At 37.7% G+C, this 17455-nt stretch overlaps 1 protein-coding gene across 4 annotated transcripts in view; it reads right to left on the bottom strand.

The window, feature by feature from the left end:
* Phf8 (PHD finger protein 8) overlaps positions 1-17455 on the bottom strand; it is a 124703-nt gene that overhangs the window by 68463 nt on the left and 38785 nt on the right. For all 4 annotated transcript variants that reach the window (XM_010610746.3, XM_010610747.3, XM_010610748.3 and 1 more), the window contains exons 9-11: positions 14828-14915; positions 14386-14492; positions 5400-5491 (exon numbers count right to left, since the gene is read on the bottom strand). In XM_010610746.3, the coding sequence (XP_010609048.1) occupies positions 5400-5491; positions 14386-14492; positions 14828-14915 (287 nt within the window). The remainder of the gene's footprint in view (positions 1-5399; positions 5492-14385; positions 14493-14827; positions 14916-17455) is intronic.

A 17455-nucleotide genomic window follows, 5' to 3' on the forward strand; every position in this document is an offset into this window, starting at 1 on the left:
AAAAAAAAAAAAAAAAAAAAAAAAAACTTACGCTTTCAAACAAGCCACAGACTGAGAAAAGGTATTTATCAAATATATATCTGGTAAAGGACATACAAAGAGGTGTGAGGAATTTACTTTTGTGCTTGGGCTATAACCCTCATGAAATCAATGACTTCAGGGAGATCAAAGGGGACAAACGAGCCCCTCCACTTGTGAAGACAGAAAGTGCTGGCTGAGCAGCTACAGACCTACAGCGAACTCAACAGCAACCAAGACGTGTCTCTTGTAACTTGTTTGCTATCTTTCTAATTTTGCAAGGTTTTTCTTTGTGATTTCTTCTACCACCTTCACTTCACTTGTGTCCAGAGGACTGGTAAATTTCACAGCATTTTGTTCTTTTCTTGTATGGTTTTCACTTTAACTCTTTTAATCTATCAGGAATTAATTTTGGCGGCTGGGTGGGAAGTCAAGAACCCCTGCTGGATAACCTTTATGTCTCCCTCCCATACCAGAGTCTCTGGAAAGATGAGGGAATAAATGCCTCTCATGCACATCATCCAAACCTCACAAAAGACTTTTTCCATAAGTGTGGGCTCCTCAGAACCGTGTCCTACTCTTCTATGCTCCCTGGGGCCATTCCTTGGTCCCTGGGTCTCCTGAGTTGAGGCACGATAATTTAGGATCCACTCAACCACTTCCATTTTAGTGTTCCTGGAACACAGTCACTCCAAAGTTCATTCATAAGAGAAGTCAGAGACGTACTAAAGCACCCACACTTGAAGGATGTGGAAAAACAGAATCCAACACTAAGGCCCAGGTGCACATGACTCAAGAGAGCAATGGAAGACCCAAAAGATGACATTCAAAAATATATGAGGGAGGGGAGCCGGGGATTTAGCTCGACAAGTGCAAGGTCCTGAGTTCGATCCCCAGTGGTGGTGGGGGTCGCTGGCAAGAGGAAATGGAGAGATTTCATGGGTTAAGCCTAGGATGAATGAAAGTTCCCCTTAGGTCACTGCATGCAAGGGAAGGAGTCTGTAGAATATCTGAACCTTGAATATACATTGGTAATTCAGGAGACAGACAGCTTTTTAATTCTCTTTTATACCTGCTTAGTGTTCAGTTGGGTAGATGGATATTGATACATTTCTAAGAAGCCCAATTTGGCAGTATGCACCAAGAGCCTTGTGTTTTTTTATAAACTAGTAATTTCTTTTAAAAGATATCTACTCTGAAGGAATAAGTGATGACGAACAAACAAGAGATGAGGAGCAAAGACTGATGCATAAACATTTACTATATAATTCTCTATAACTACATCCCTACAAATAAACACATAAAAAGGAAGCAACAATAAGCAAGTAGATAGGTAAAAATGGTACACCCAAGAGTATTCTTTAACTACTAAATGCTTATGGAGAAGTCAGGTGACACAGGAAAATTAAGATAAGCCAATGCATTCAGATACAAAAATTTAACATACAGTGCAACGCAACTGCATTGTTTAAATGCACATAAAAAATACCAAGAGGAAATATACCCAAACATTAATGGTAGTTTCTTCTCAGAGTTAAAATGAAAGGTGTTTCTCCTTCTTTATAGTTTTCTATTTTTTGTTTGTTTTTGTTTGAGACAGGGTCTTGCTGTATAGTTCGGGCTGGCCTTGAACTCACTTTATAGCCCAGGCTGGGCTCTAACTCAGAGCGATCCTCCTGCCTCAGCCTGCCTAGTGCTGGGATTATAGGTGTGCTCCACTACACTGGCCATCTTCTATTTTTTTTAATTCTCTAGAGTAAATATATATTACTTTTTATATATTCAGAAAGAAAGGTTTAGAGAGACTAAAGCTGGTAGAGTGGTGAGTGACAGCAAAATTTAGCCTCTCCAAGATCTGGAATCCAAACACTATAAAATAACAAGGTGGGGAGAAAATAAAGAGAAACCCAGAAGTTTGAGAGATGGATAACAATGCAGAGAAACAATATGGACTCACCTCCCTGAACACAGCAGGCAACAGCCAGACAGGGATCCCAGAGCAGGCACTCACCATGTTGCTAGTGAGTGCTTGGTGGGGCAACATTCAAGGAGGGAGTTGACTATATAAATCTGGGACTCAGAACAGCTGGGGGATGTCTTTTCTGCAAAGTTCCCAGTGTTACTCCCCCACACACAGTTACTACATGAGAGACAGCCACAGGAGATAGCTGTGGATAGGTTAAGGGCTGAAAAAAGACCCCCTGAGGGGTTTGAGCTTGGGCTGTGAAGACACACACCTCATGCCCCAAGGGGGGCGGACACGCCAGGGCTGAGTTGTGCTGGGTCTGAAAGTGCCAAAATTAAGAACTTGAGCCTTTGCCCTATTGCCTACACCCTTCAGAGATCTGAGGTTTAACTGCTTTTCTTATCTACTGGTGAGAGCAGGGATATATATGTCTTGACTTGGAAAATGTTGTTAACAGTGGACTAAGCAGAGGGGCCTCTGAAATGTGTGGGAACCTCACAAACCCACAGGCTGGAAGGCGAAGCAGAGAAAACCATAAATCGTTAAACTACAAAACTACTGATCCTTAAAGAAAACCACCCATTCAAAAGTATAGAGATGGCAGTGTGTGGTGGCACATGCCTGTAATCCCAGCACTGTGGAAGCTGAGGCGAGAGGATTGCTGCACGTTTTGAGGTGCGTTCAACCCCAGACTGAATGGCATAGTGAGAGCTTGTCTCAAAAAATAAATGAATAAAATTTAAAATAAAAAAGTACAGAGAATGTTTTTCTGTTTGGACTCTTTTTTTCTTTCTTCTTTCTTCTTCACTGCTTTACTGGGGTCTGGGGGTTTTTCCTTTGTCCTTCATCCTTGTTCTTTTTTCTTTACTTCTTTTTTCCTCATTCCCCTTCTTTTTCCTTTTAATTTTTTCTTTACCATTATTATTTCTCCTTCTTTTATCTTTTACTTCTCTTTGGGTCTTTTTCTGTTACCTTTATCTAATTCTATAAATACACTTCTACTTCTTAATAGACTCATTTTTCTCACTTCTTTCCTCTTTCTCACCTCCCATTGTTTAATTTTTCCTCTTGCATTCTCCCATTCCCAACACCTTACATCTTTAATACTTTAATACCATTAAGCTTTATTAATCTTTAGATAGTTAATGCTATGTCCTTACTGTTGAATTCCTTTCTATCATTAGCAGAGATGTAGTTGTTGCATTTAGTACATATACCAATATCTGGGTTGTTTTAGTGTTTATACTATAATTGTGGATTTCTTTTCTATGGTCAAGGGTGCTACAATATTGGTTCTTATGGTATATCAATATCCAAATGTCTTGGATACTATTACTTTTGATGATTTACTTGATACTGCCAGAGTTACATTACTGATGCTATTCATGAGATTTCTTAATATGCCAACACCTGGATTACCTTTATGACATTACCAATTCTGTGGTCCGTTCGCAGAGAACAGAGTGTTGGGTCAATTACACTGCATCTTCCTCTCTCAAATTAACACAGGTGGTCAGATCTTGGGACAGAGGCAAAAGACTAAGCCATGCCTAGACTGTATCACTGAAAAGCAGACTAACTAAAGAGATCTCCATGCTAGCAATCAAGTCTTTCCACTGTAAGTGCTGCAAACCTAAGGATAAAGCAAATCAAACAAATAGAAAACAATATAAACATGATTACACAAGGCAAAAAAAAAAAAAATAAAAAAAAAAAAAAAAAAAAAACTGCCACCCGAAACTGCAAACTCCCACAAAGCCAATGCTGGGGGCATCGAGGGGGAGTAAATGACTCACACATCCTAATTATTGGAAAAGAATAACAGGGGAGATTAAAGAACAGATTGATGAGGTGCTCGGTGGGATCACAGAAAATATAACTAAGTAGGTAATGGCAAAAATAATCAAGGAGCTTACAATAGACACTAATATAAAGCTAGCTAAACAGGAAAAAAAAGATATAGTACATGAATGGCTAATTTAGCCAAGAAATAGAGTCCATGAAAAGCGTCCCAGAAATCCAGGATTAAAAACCCTACCGAAAGTATGGGCAGTAGAAACAACCAATTTAAGGATACAGTATCAGAATTAGAAAATAGGGATATATTGAAAGACAATCATTCAGAAATACCTTGAAAACAAGAACACAAATAATGGATCCAACAATGCTAGATGACACAAAGAAGACTAAGACTCGCCACGGTTTAATCTTACACGGTGTCTCACCCTCACACTGTAGGGTATACTTCTTTTCCTACCTTCACGTGGACCACACTCACTCTGCAGAGCCTATTTCTTTTTTCACCTTTAATAAAACTTTGCCACCATTTAAAAAAGAGAGATTAAGATTAATTGGATTAAGTGAAAAATCAGAAGACAGCACTAAAGGCATAAAAAACCTGTTTACAGAAACCATAGCAGAAAACTTTCCAAATATAGGGAAAGATTAAACATAAAGATAAGTGAGGCATATAGAACTCCAAACAGAAATGATCAAAAGAGAATCTCTCCATGTCACATGATAGTCAAAATACCAGAAGTCCAACAAGGGACAGAATTGTAAAAGCTGATAAAGAAAAGCAATGAATCATAAAAGTAAACCCGCCAGAATTATAGCAGACTTCACTACAAATCTTTAAGGCCAGGAAGGCTTGGAGTGAAGTGTTTCAAGCCCTATTAGAAAACAACTTTTATATATTGTGCGAAACTATCATTCAAAATTGATAGAGCAATAAGGTCTTTTCCATGACAAAGAGCACCTCAAGAAATTCATGGCCAACAAACCAGCAGCCCAAAAAATTCTCAAGGATGTCAAAACAAGGGACAATGAAACCAATAATGCCAAAAAAATCTAATATAATGAATACACCGACAGGGTGAGCAGTTAACCAGAAAGGAGAGAAAAAAACAGCAAATCAGCAACAGGAAAATAAAGCAATGATAAAGATGTCAGTATCTTTCAGTAAAAACTTCCAATGTGAATGGTCTACATTTCCCAATCAAAAGACACAGATTGACAGAATGGGTCAAGAAACAAAACTGTACAAAATGCAGTATACAGGAAAACAAAGGCTTAAAAATATAATCCAAAGAGTATTAGTCTAGTCTTCTACTCTTCACCCAGGCCCCAAGACTCTCATCTTTTCTATCTCTCCAAAGCATTTTCCAATGCTGTTTTCCATGGACAGGAGAACTCCTGAGGAAGTAGGGATATAAGAATATTTACTTCTTAGCTCTACAATCCCAGCACTTGGGAGTCTGAAGCAAGAGTACTGTTGTGAGTTCAAGATCAGCCTGGGCAACAATAGTAAGTTCAAGGCCATCCTGAATTACATAGTGAGGCTTGAACTACATAGCCAGACCCTGTCTTGAGAGGGGGGGACAGAGATAGAGAAAAAGAGACAGAGAAAATTTACTTCTTTCTTTGTCCAGGCTTTAAAGGCCAAATTCAGGGCTTTGCCACCATGGACCAGGTAGGACGCAGGGTGTCTCCTGTTCTCTCGCAAACCTAAAGGGGTAAGAAAAAAACAGTGTCAATGAAGCCATGAAAGCAAAGTAGAAAACTTATTATCTCTATAAAGCAACAGACAATATGCTCAGGGTTCTGAGTACAACTCCAGATCTCAGTAATTCTAATAGTGTCTATTACTGTCTTCATTTTAGAGTTTAAGAAACTGAAGCTCCAAGATGAGAGAGACTTGACCAACCACCTACATATGTAGTAAGTACCTAAGCCAAGACTGAAACCATGTTTACTTGAGTTTAAGAGCTAAGCTCCTTTCCTCTGCCTCTTGGGTCTCAAAATGAGAATACTCAGAGGGACCATGATTGCTATTTTTACAGACTCAAAGGGTCATTAATAAAGAAGATGGAATAGCTATGTTCTGTGTCATTTCAGGGAGAACTATTATTAACAGCCAGTTTTAGGCTCTATGATAATTTTCTACAGAACTAAGATGTTCTTCAGGACAGATAGTGATCAGTTAAGTTATCTGGCATAGGACTGAATACTTAAGTAACAGTCTAGCTAGGTAACAGAATAAGGGCTTGAGATATTGAGTAGAAAACTATACTCAAAGCCGGGCATGGTGGCACACGCCTGTAATCCCAGCACTCAGGAGGCTGAGGCAGGAGGATCGCTGTGAGTTCGAGGCCAGCCTGGGCTACATAGTGAGTTCCAGGTCAGTCTCAAAAAACCAAAAAAAAAAAAGAAAAGAAAAGAAAAGAAAAGAAAAGAAAACTATACTCAGAGGGGTCTAAGTTTCTTTGTAACTTAGACATACAGGGTTCCTCCTGGCTAATTCACCTTTAAAAATCAATCTCTGGCCAAAACAAGGGACTTGCTCTATCTCTGAGGTGACCAAGAAAGATGAAAACTCAGCAAACTGACTTTCATGTGGGCCAATACCTAGGAATCAACAAAAGGATGCCAGGATGGTCAGGAATAGGTCTTATCCCCATAGGAAGTATAACTAGGAGACTCTTAGACTAATCCAGATAGTTTCTGACTTTAACTGGCAGGAAATAGGGAAAATGTCTCTAAGATCAAATTTTCTCGATCATACTGCCTTTCTATACATAATGCTAAATAAAAAAGCAAATCTCTAAAGATCACACAGAGTATGACTCCATTTATATAATATTCTTCAAATGAGAAAATCATAGAGGTGGAAGACAGTTTAATAGTTTCAGGAAATTATAAGAAACAGAGGCAACCCACTTTCCAGTCCCCCTTCTGTCTCTTAGAAGCTATCTTTCAATAAATTTTCCCTACTCTCAAAAAAAAAAAAAAGTTATAAGAAACAAGATGGTGGAGCAGTAAGTGCCAGCAGCACGGCTTCTCAAGGACAAGTCTGGAAGACAGTGGCTTGGAGAGGAACCAAAGTGAAGGGAGAGTACATGGGAACAACAAGGAACCTGATAAAGGAGAAGAAAATAGGATAAAGCAATATAGAAGAAGTGGCCCACATCACAGAGGAGAAACCATGGTGCTGTGGACGGTGGCTTGTTGACTGTCAACCAAAGGCACAGCGAAATTAATAACTTTTCTGCTCTCAGAGAAGAGTGTCGAGACTAGGAGACTCTTACGCAGTGGGAGACAGCAGGAAGAATCTGAGACTCCTGATTCTCCAGCAGCCCCCCAGAAGCAACATTTGGTGAGTATGTGCGGTACAAGCACCCCAGGACACAGATGCATGGAACAGATGCTGGCGAGGACACTACTGTGGGGAAGGGCTGAGTGTTGGAATCTCAGTCCCAGATCAGCCCCTTGGTGGTGGCTTCACATTGCCAAGTTCCCACAGTGGATAAGGGAAGGACAGTCATGGAATACTGCCCTAGCTGTTAAACACACTAGGGAGAGTCAAGCTGAGAGGCAGGGACTTGTGATCACAGATTCAGTTCCTGCAATCAGACTCCAGTTTCTTCCTGAGTTACGGAGTGGAGGGAGGCTCACATTGGTGCTGTGTACCCATTGATAAACAGAGACCCAAAACCGGGTCTTATGGTATGACAGTTCTCAACTAGCTCTGATAGATACCACTGGAATGGATTAGCCTGTTATTGCTGTACTAGAATTGATTCTGTAGGGATAATCCCGACTCAGTGAACAATTCAGTGCCAGTGAACTTGCCTGATGAATCTACTATCACACCCAGGGAAAAGGACAGCAAAAGTTCGTAACTCAAGAACTTAGATTGCATGAAACTGCAAAAATACCTGCAACCTGGCAGAAAGAGTTCCTGAATCTGAGGTAACCCAAGTTTTGCAGTGGACGGATCAGAGGACTAATTGGTGTGTGAGCACTCAGACTCTCTGGCAAAGAAGCTACTTGGGAATCACATATGCAGTGTCTCATTGGAGTATCTATATAACCTGTGTTCCCATTGAATAACTTATTGGTTTAAGATTCTGTATGTTTCTTGAGTTATTTAGTTATGTGAAATTATATTCTTTTATAGTCTCAAGTGTATATTAAATTGTTACTCATATATTTGTTCATTGGCTCTGACTTATTAGGTGTCTAGGTTCTCTTTCTCTTCCTCATCTCAACCTGTGATCTAGTTTCTTCACCTCAAACTGCCAAAATAATATTAACATGTATCTTTATTCTTTTCCCAAACATATAAACTCCACCTCAGTTTTAAAATTTATCATACTTAGCCCCCTCACAGCCATTCCTATCTTCACTAGTATAATTCCTTAACCCTTCCCATATTAATACTTTGGCTGTTTCGTATCTTACCTAGCTTATTGTCCTCACTATAAGCAAGTTCTGATAACCATATAGCTTTCCTCAAACACAATGTGAATACCCTTTCATGCATCTCACCCTTGCCCCTACAAAATATATGTTGAAACTTCTCAACACTAAACCTTCAATTCAACTAAAAGTAGTCCAATATTATCAGAGCCTGCATCAATCTTTTCTTCTCACCTATCACTAGTCTCCTTTTCAAATCTCCCGCTTAGTGCCTAAAGACTGAATCTGTGGATATTGTTATAAATAGAAGCAACTCTTTCATCAAAACAGTGACAGAGTCAAAAATCACAAAAAAATAAATTACAGAAGGATTAATACTAACACTGGACATACAAAGCTGAAAATTACTCACAGAGAGACAACAACCTACTCCACATAAGCTCCATAAAACTCCAGGTAAGCCACAAACTCTCCTCACTTCTATAGTCCCCAACTTGTAGTAATCACCTCCCAAAAAAGGGAGGAGAAAAAAGAGGGAGACAAATAATTTTTTAAAAGATACAAACAAACAGATACAAGTAGGAGAAAGGGGAGGGTAGAAGATCTCCAAATCCCCTCAACTCCATCAAGGCAAAGGGAGGAAAAAAATATCAGATAGCAGAAATCTATGAAAAGTTTTTACAAGGGATGAAGAAAATAGATGAGTTCAAAGAGGAAATGAACCAAAAGTTTACAGCTATTAATTTCAGGAAATAGCTAAAAAAAAAAAAAAAGAATGAGCTAAGCAAAACAATTTAAACTTTGAACAAAAGATTCAACAAGGATATGGAATTCTCAAAAACATGTCATACAGATCTAAAATAGAAAACAGTATAGAATTCATACATTGCAGAAATGACCAATGTGAAGACACAGTATCTGATATTGATAGTTACAATGAAGTGAATTACAATAAAGAGCTCAAAGAACCAAAAAAGAAAATAACAGTGCAAGAGAAGATTATCCAGCAGCTACTAGATGAAAACAAGAAGACCAATCCATGGACTGGAGTTAAGAGAAAGTCTAGATTGCACAGATGGATTTACTAACATGATTACAGAAATTATAGAAGAAAATTTCCCAAATATAAGAAAATATTTAAAATACAAATAAGCAACATTTAAAGAACACCAAACAATTATGATGAAAGAAGTTCACCAAGGCATATCCTCATTAAATTGAGATTCAGCAAATCAAATATAAGAAAATATTTAAAATACAAATAAGCAACATTTAAAGAACACCAAACAATTATGATGAAAGAAGTTCACCAAGGCATATCCTCATTAAATTGAGATATTCAGCAAAAAAAAAAAAAAAGAATTTTAAAGGCAGCCAGAGAAAACCAAAAAAATCACATATAAAGGTAAACCAATTAGAAATAGACTTTTCAGCAGAAATCCTGGAGATCAGAAGATCTTGGAGTGAAGTATTTCAAGCCATAAGAGCAAATAACTTCCAACCTAGATTAACTGAGTCAGCAAAGCTATCCTTCCAAATAAATGAAAAACACTAGCTCAGAAGATACATGAGTGCTAAACCAACTCTAGATAAAATGCTCAAGAACATTCTCAACAGAAACAACTGAGAAACACAGAGGAAGCTACTGAGGTCAATGAATAAAACAGCAACAAAAAAATCAGGAAAAAATAACAAATGATATATCGACAGATGAAGTAAATGACAGTAAATACCTCTCAATGTTAATGGCCTCAACTCCCAAATCAAAAGACATAGATTGACAGACTGAATCAAAAAACAGAATCAACAATCTGTTGCATTCAAGAAACTCATCTAAATAAAAAAGACATGCATAGACTAAAATTTAAAGGTTGGAAAACAACATTTCATGTATCAGGATCCCAAAAACAAGCATGTTTAGCAATTCTAGTATGAGACATGGTAAACTTCAAGTTAAAACTGATTACAAGAGACAAAGAAGGTCACTACATACTAGTTAAAGGAACAAGCCAAAAAAAGAGATAACAATGATAAACATAATACTAGCACACCTATTTTCATAAAACAAAAACTGCTGAAATTAAAAGATCAAATAAACATTATCACAATCATAGTAAGGGATTTTAACAACCCCCTCTCAAAGAGAAAGATCAACTAAACAAAAAACCAACAAAGAAATTTCAGAGCTCGACCATACCCTTGAACACAGGAACTTAATGGATATACTCAAAGTATTCCAACCTTCTACAACATAGTATACATTATTTTTGTACTTTTTTTCAAAATAGATCACATACTAGTCCATAAAGCCTGCTTAAGTAAATAAAGAACTGAATGGGGCCAGGGATTTAGCTCAGTGGTTCACCACCTGCCTCACAAGGGCAAGGACCTGAGTTTGAACCCCATTAACAAAAACAAACAAACAAAAAACTGAAATCATTTCATGCATACTATCCAACCATTGGGCAATTAAAATAGAAATCAATGACAGAAGAAATTTCAGAAAAGATAAAAGCTCCTGGAAAATTAAAAAATATACTCCTAAACAACCATTGAGTCACAGAAGAAATAAAAGAAAAAATTCAATAATTTCTGGAAGTTAATGACAATGATTGCACAACTCAACAAAACCTCTGGGACACTATAAAAGCAGTCTTAAAGAGGAAAATTCATCTCAACCGATGCTCACATTACAAAAACAGAGCAAGCCCAAATAACTAACCTTATAAGAAATCTTAAATAGCTGAGAAATAACAACAAACAATCTGCAAAAAAAAGAATTAAGCAGGGAGATTATAAAGATGAAAGAGGAAATCAATGAAATTGAGTCTTTAAAAACTGTAAATAAAAACAGTGACTCTAAGAGATGGTTCTTCAAAAGAATAACTAAAATAGATAATCCTTAGCTATACTTACCAAGAAAAAAGAGATTAAAGACTTAATGCAATTAGAAATGACAAAGGTGAAATCAAAACATAATGTCAAAATCCAGAAGATAATCAGTAGTTCAAAAAATTATATTCCAACAAATTAGCAAATTTTGAAATGGACAGATTCCTAGACACATACAAACTACCAAAACGAATGCAAGAAGACATAAATATGCTTAACAACCCACTAACAAGGAATGACACTGACTCAGTAATCAAGAATCTACCAACTAAGAAAAGCCCCGGATCTGATAGATCACTGCTGATCTCTATAAAACATTTAAGGATGATATTATCACCAGTATTCCTCTAGCTCTTCAAAGAAATTGAAGGGGATGCAGTGTTCCCAAATTCATTTATTGAAGCCAGTACCAACCTGATTCCAAAACCTGATAGGCCAAACTCTTTAATGAACATAGATGCAAAAATCCTCAACAACATATTAGCAAACAGAATGCAGCACATCATCTAAAAGATGCCATATCATGATCAAGTAGGTTTCATCTCAGAGATGCAAGGATGGCTCAACATATGTAAATCAATAAATATATCACTTAAACAGGAGCAAGATCAAAACCACATCATCATATCAATAGATGTAGAAAGGGTTTTCAACAAAATCCAACACCCCTTCATATAAAAACCCTGAAAAAAACAGGTATTGATGGACCATACCTGAATATATAAGGGCTATTTATCACAAACCAATAGCCAGCATCATACTAAATGGGGGAAAAAACTAAAAGCATTCCTTCTAAAATCAAGAATGAGATAAGAATGTCCACTATCACTCTTCTATACAACACAATACTAGAAACATAGCGAGCGCAATTAGGCAAGACAAAAAAAGGAAGAACTCAAATTATCATTATTTACAGATGACGTGGTACTCTACATAGAAGACCCAAAGAACTTCACCAAAAACCCCTTAGAATAAACAACCAACTTCAGCAAAGCAGAAAGATACAAGATCAACACACATTAGCATTTGTGTGTACCAACAATGAATGAGATGGGAAGGAAATTATGAAAACAATACCATTCAGAGTTGCCTCGGGGAAAATGAAGTATCTAGGAATTAACCTAACCAAGAAATTGGAAGACATCTACAAAGAAAAATACAGTACTCTGAAGGAGACTGAAAAGAACATCAGAAAATAGAAATATGTCCCTTGTTAGTGGACAGGAACAAAGATTGTCAAAATGCCCATACTTCTAAAACTGTTATACAGATTCAATGCAGTCTCAATCAAAATACCAACAGCATACTTTACAGATCTAGATAAAACAAAACTAAAATTCATACAAAACAAGAAGAGACCCAGAATAGCAAAAGTAATTCTGGGCAATAAGAGCAAAGCAGGCAGCATAGCCATACCTGACTTTAAGCTATACTACATAAAGCAATAGTGATAAAAATGGCATGGTACTAGAACAAAAACAGACATGGTTCAATGGAACAGAACTGAAGATAAAAGAAATCTCCCCAGACATATTAAAATATTTGACCTTTGATAAAGGGGCCAAAAGCCTATGTTGAAGGAAAGACAGCCTATTCAACAAGTGGTGCTGGGAAACCTCGTTATCTGTTTGTAGAAGAATGAAAGTAGACCCTTATTTCTCACCAAATACTAAATTAAAATCAAAATGGAGCAAAGATCTAAACATTAAAACAGAAACATTAAACCTTCTGGAAGATAAAATAGGTAAAACACTTGAAGACATAGGTGTAGGAAAGGATTTTCTAAGCAGACCCTCAATTGCACAAGAAATAACAGCAAGAATCAACAAATGGGATTATATCAGACTAAAAAGCTTCTGTACAGCAAGAGTCCATCAATAGTGAAAAGACCTGCAGAATGCGAAAAAAAAAAAACTTTTCCCTGCTACTCCTCAGATAGAGAACTAATGTCTAGAATACACAAAGAACTCAAAAAAACTAAGCCACCTAAAATTAAAGACCCAGTCAAGAAAATGAGCTAGAGAAATGAACAGCTACTTCATAGAGAAAAAAGTTCAAATGATCAACAAATATATGAAAAATTGTTCAACATCTCTGGCCATAGGAGAAATGCAAATTAAAACAATATTAAGATTCCACCTTACTTTGAAAGAATGGCAATCATTAGGAAATCAAACAATAACAAGTGTTGACATGGCTATGGTGAAAGAGGAACCCTCCTGCATTCTACACCAAGATTTCCACTTATGGAAATCAGTATGGAGTTTTCCCAAACAACTAAAATTAGAAATTCTATACAACCCAGCTATCCCACTGCTCAGTATCTTCCCTGAGCAGCTTAAGTCATCATACTACACTGATACTTGCATACTGATGTTTATAGCAGCACAATTCATAGTAGCTAAATCCTGGAAGCAGCCTGTATACCCATCAACAGATGACTGGATAAAGAAAATGTGGTATCTATATATAATAGAATACTACTCGGCTATAAAAACATTTGAGACATTTGCAGGAAAATGCATGCACCTGGAAAATATAATGCTAAATTAAATAAAGCATACAGACAAGCTGAAATACCATATGGCATTTCTCATTTGAGTAAGGCAAAGTACAAACAGAAAATTATAAAAGATGGATAGAAAGGGACAAGGGGATATATCTCTCGCAGTGGGAAAACAGTCCAAAGAAACAAGGTCAAGGGCTAAGAGGGGAGTGGGAAATGAAATAACAGATGTGCCATGTACAGGAACATAATAACCCCAATTAATGTAAACACTCTATGTCATAACATGAGCTAAGACAAATAATATCGACAAGTATAATAAGGGGATACCTGGGAAGTGGGGAAGGGGACTTAAAAAAAAGCTGTACTATGTACACATAACCATTCCTAAACATGACTATAAATTGCATGAATTGCAAATATATACTAATATTTTTAAAAAGAAGTTACAGATGACACAGGCAAAGAAGTGAAAGCATTAAAGGATAGCATTAGAGACATTTTAAATAGTAATGTTTTTACTGTATATATTTGAAGTATACACCATGATGTTTCCTTTTGTTCTGTTTTGTTTGGTACCGGGGATTGAACTCAGGACCTTGCACTTGCAAGGCAGGCGGTAGCATCACTGAGCTAAATCCCCAGCCCTATGATGTTTTGATGTACATAACGAGCAGATCATCATGATGCCCTATATCTTGACCGAAGTAATAGTTATATAGTAATCCTCCCTCTCCCCTTCCCAGTCTTCCATCCCTCAAAGAGAGCAGGAAAAAGGAACAACTGACAAAGAGCTCCATACCTCTAAAGATGTCCAGAATGTGTTTTCCCACGTACCAACAGATGGTCTCAAAGTTGGGGAACTTGAAGAGGTCTGCTGTACTCAGCCGCTTCTCAATCTCATAGGCTCTGGTAGGAGGAAAAGTAACAAGAAGAAGAATCCATTTACTGAATACCTAGCATGTGTATCAGTTACTATTCTGGATGCTATCCAACCACTATCTCCAACCCTGACAATGATGTTGTGAAATGCTACTTTATTAGAAAACTTTAAGCTCAAAGGTTGTATGACTTGCCAAAATCACATAACTACTAAGTGAGAAAAAGGTGTTAATCTTCAAACTAAACATCAGCAGGAAGCATGACCAATTCTTTTCTAATTGTCTTGCCTCCTTCTATGCTGCACTCCTCACTCTAGAGAGCTTAAGGATTAGCAGACAGGAATGGCCAAATTCAGAACTCACTTGAGCTGCATTTCAATGTTAAGGCTGTGTAAGAAGTTCCCTCCAAAGGCAAGGCAGTCCACAGGGGTCAGCACAGCATGAATCCATCCTGCAGTGTAACAAGGCAAAATTATATTTGGCAGAGAGCCTCACTTCCTCTGAACAACTCCACTGCCTATTTAGCTCAACCTCAAATCCTTCAGAATAGTTAGCATGAAGTTTGGCAGAGTGGCACATACAAATAATCTCAGCACTCTGGGAGGCTAAGGGGAAGAGGACTGCAAGTTCAGGCCTTACCTAGGCAACTTAGTGAGACTCTATCTCAGAACAAAAAAAAGTTAAAAGGGCTGAAGATATAACTTGTAGTGAAGACGCTAGGTTCCCCAGTACCACCAAAACAAAACAAAACAAAACAAACAAACAAAAAGTGTCTGGCAGTGACATATAACTTACTTTCTTTTTTCTGGTACTGGGGATCAAACTCAGGACCTTGTGCTTGCAAGGTAGATGCAATGCCACAGAGCTAAATCCCCGGCCCTGACAAAAACGTTCTTAGTTCTTCCTGGTCTGCCATCATTATAATCCTGAACTGAATCAACCTCTGGGGTTAATAAACTTTCATATCCATACTGCCCACTTGAAAAATCATTCTCTTGCCTTAACAAACCTGTCTTGCTTCTGAGGATAACATCTCCTTCTAACTCTACCTTGGGCAAAACAAGTTTATGCGCTAGACAGATCAAAGTTCAACTGTGCCATTTCTTGGCTAAAAATATATTTTTTTAAATCTTTCTCAAGAGGTTGGTTGTACAGCTTGTACCCAGCTGGAACACAATTATTCTCCTTGATTTAAATCTCTCCTTCTGTGACATTACAATTTTTTTCTTAAATTTCTCCCATATTCATTTCCTCTTTTCCAACCATTATCTATCATGTTGGCTGTGATAACAGTCCAAACTAGCTTTTCCACACCAGCTTTTCCCCAGGTGTTGTCTAGGGATTCCTTGGGCTCCCTGAGACTCTTTCAGAGAATGAGAGGCCAAAACACTTCCTTCAAACTAGTAAAACACAAATACCAATAGTCTGTGATATACTCTGTAGGTATAATGTCAATAACTAAAGCAACATTTTAAAACTATATCAGATAAAAACAACTACAATAACTACTAAAAACCTACAAAACAGCTTAACCTAAAATTCATATGAAAATTCAAGAAATCTAGAATAGACAAAATAATCTTGAAAAAAACTTAGAGGACTAATATTTCACATGTTCAAAACTTCTCACAAATATATAACTGAGACAGTGTGACACAGTCCTAAGGATACACATCAATGGAATAAAATTCAAGGTCTAGTGCTATGACTTACATCTAGATGTCCCCCCAAGGTGTCATGCACTCATAAGTAGAGCTTTTAGGAGGTGTCTGGATCATGGGTGTGTGATACTGTATTTTGGGTGCATGGTAAATGGATCAGTCCATTGATTGTTTTAGCATGGTTGTGGGTGATTGAATTACCAAAGGGGAAATTCTCATCTTGGGCATGGGTGGCACCAACAAATAGACTGGTAGGCTGGATGGAAAAAAAAGGGAAAGAAGGAAGGTAGGCTCACTACTTCCTGCCCCCTGCTTACCTTGCTATGGACTGTTTCTCTTCTGCCATGCCACCCTACCTTGAATCCACAGACTATGAACTGAAACCTCTACATACTGTAAGCTGAAATAAACTTTTGCTCCTCTAACCTGTGGGTTTTGGATATTTTGTCCCAGCAACAAGTAAATAACCAAGAAATCTAGAAATACACCAATATAACAATGGTCGATTGATTTTTGATAGAATGTCAAGACAATTGAAAGGAATACTCTTTTCAAATGCTCCGGGACAACTTGGTATCTACATGCAAAAGAAGGAAAGTGGATTCTGATACCACATATAAAAATTAACTCAAAATGGATGCAACATCTAAGTGTAAAAATTAAAAATGGCTAGGTGTGGTGATGCATGCCTATAATCCCAGCATTGGAGAGGCTGAAGCCAAGAAGAGGCTAGTCTGGGCTACAGTGAGTTGAAGGCAGCCTGAACTACATAGACAGATTATGTCTCAAAAATCAAAAACAGTAGCTCGGTGAGGTAGCACATGCCTATAATCTCAACACTTGGGAGGCTGAGGCAGAAGATCACCATGAATTCAAGGTCAGCCTGGACTTCACAGGGAGTGAGACCCTGTCACAAAAAACAAAACAAAAAAAATAAAGAATTAAACACTATAGGGCCAGCATTAGAGAGATGCAAATGAAAACAATACTGAGACTCCACCTCACCCCAGAAAGAATGACTGCTATCAAGAAATCAACCAACAACAAATGTTGGCGGGATTGTGGGGAGAAAGGAACCCTTCTCCATTTTTGGTGGGGGTGCAGACTGGTGCAATCACTGTGGAAATCAATATGGAGATATGTCAAAGAACTAGGATTAGAGGTCCCATTTGACCCAGCTATTCCCCTGCTGGGTATCTTCCAAAAGAATTAAAAGAACCCCAGCACTCAGGAGGCTGAGGCAGGAGGATAGCTGTGAGTTCGAGACTAGCCTGGACTACATAGTGAGTTCCAGGTCAGTCCCAACTACATAGTGATACCCTTTCTCAAA

Source organism: Fukomys damarensis, unplaced genomic scaffold, assembly GCF_012274545.1.
Source record: "Fukomys damarensis isolate Sample0158 unplaced genomic scaffold, DMR_v1.0_HiC HiC_scaffold_39, whole genome shotgun sequence".
In the NCBI taxonomy this organism is placed as follows: Eukaryota; Metazoa; Chordata; class Mammalia; order Rodentia; family Bathyergidae; genus Fukomys; species Fukomys damarensis.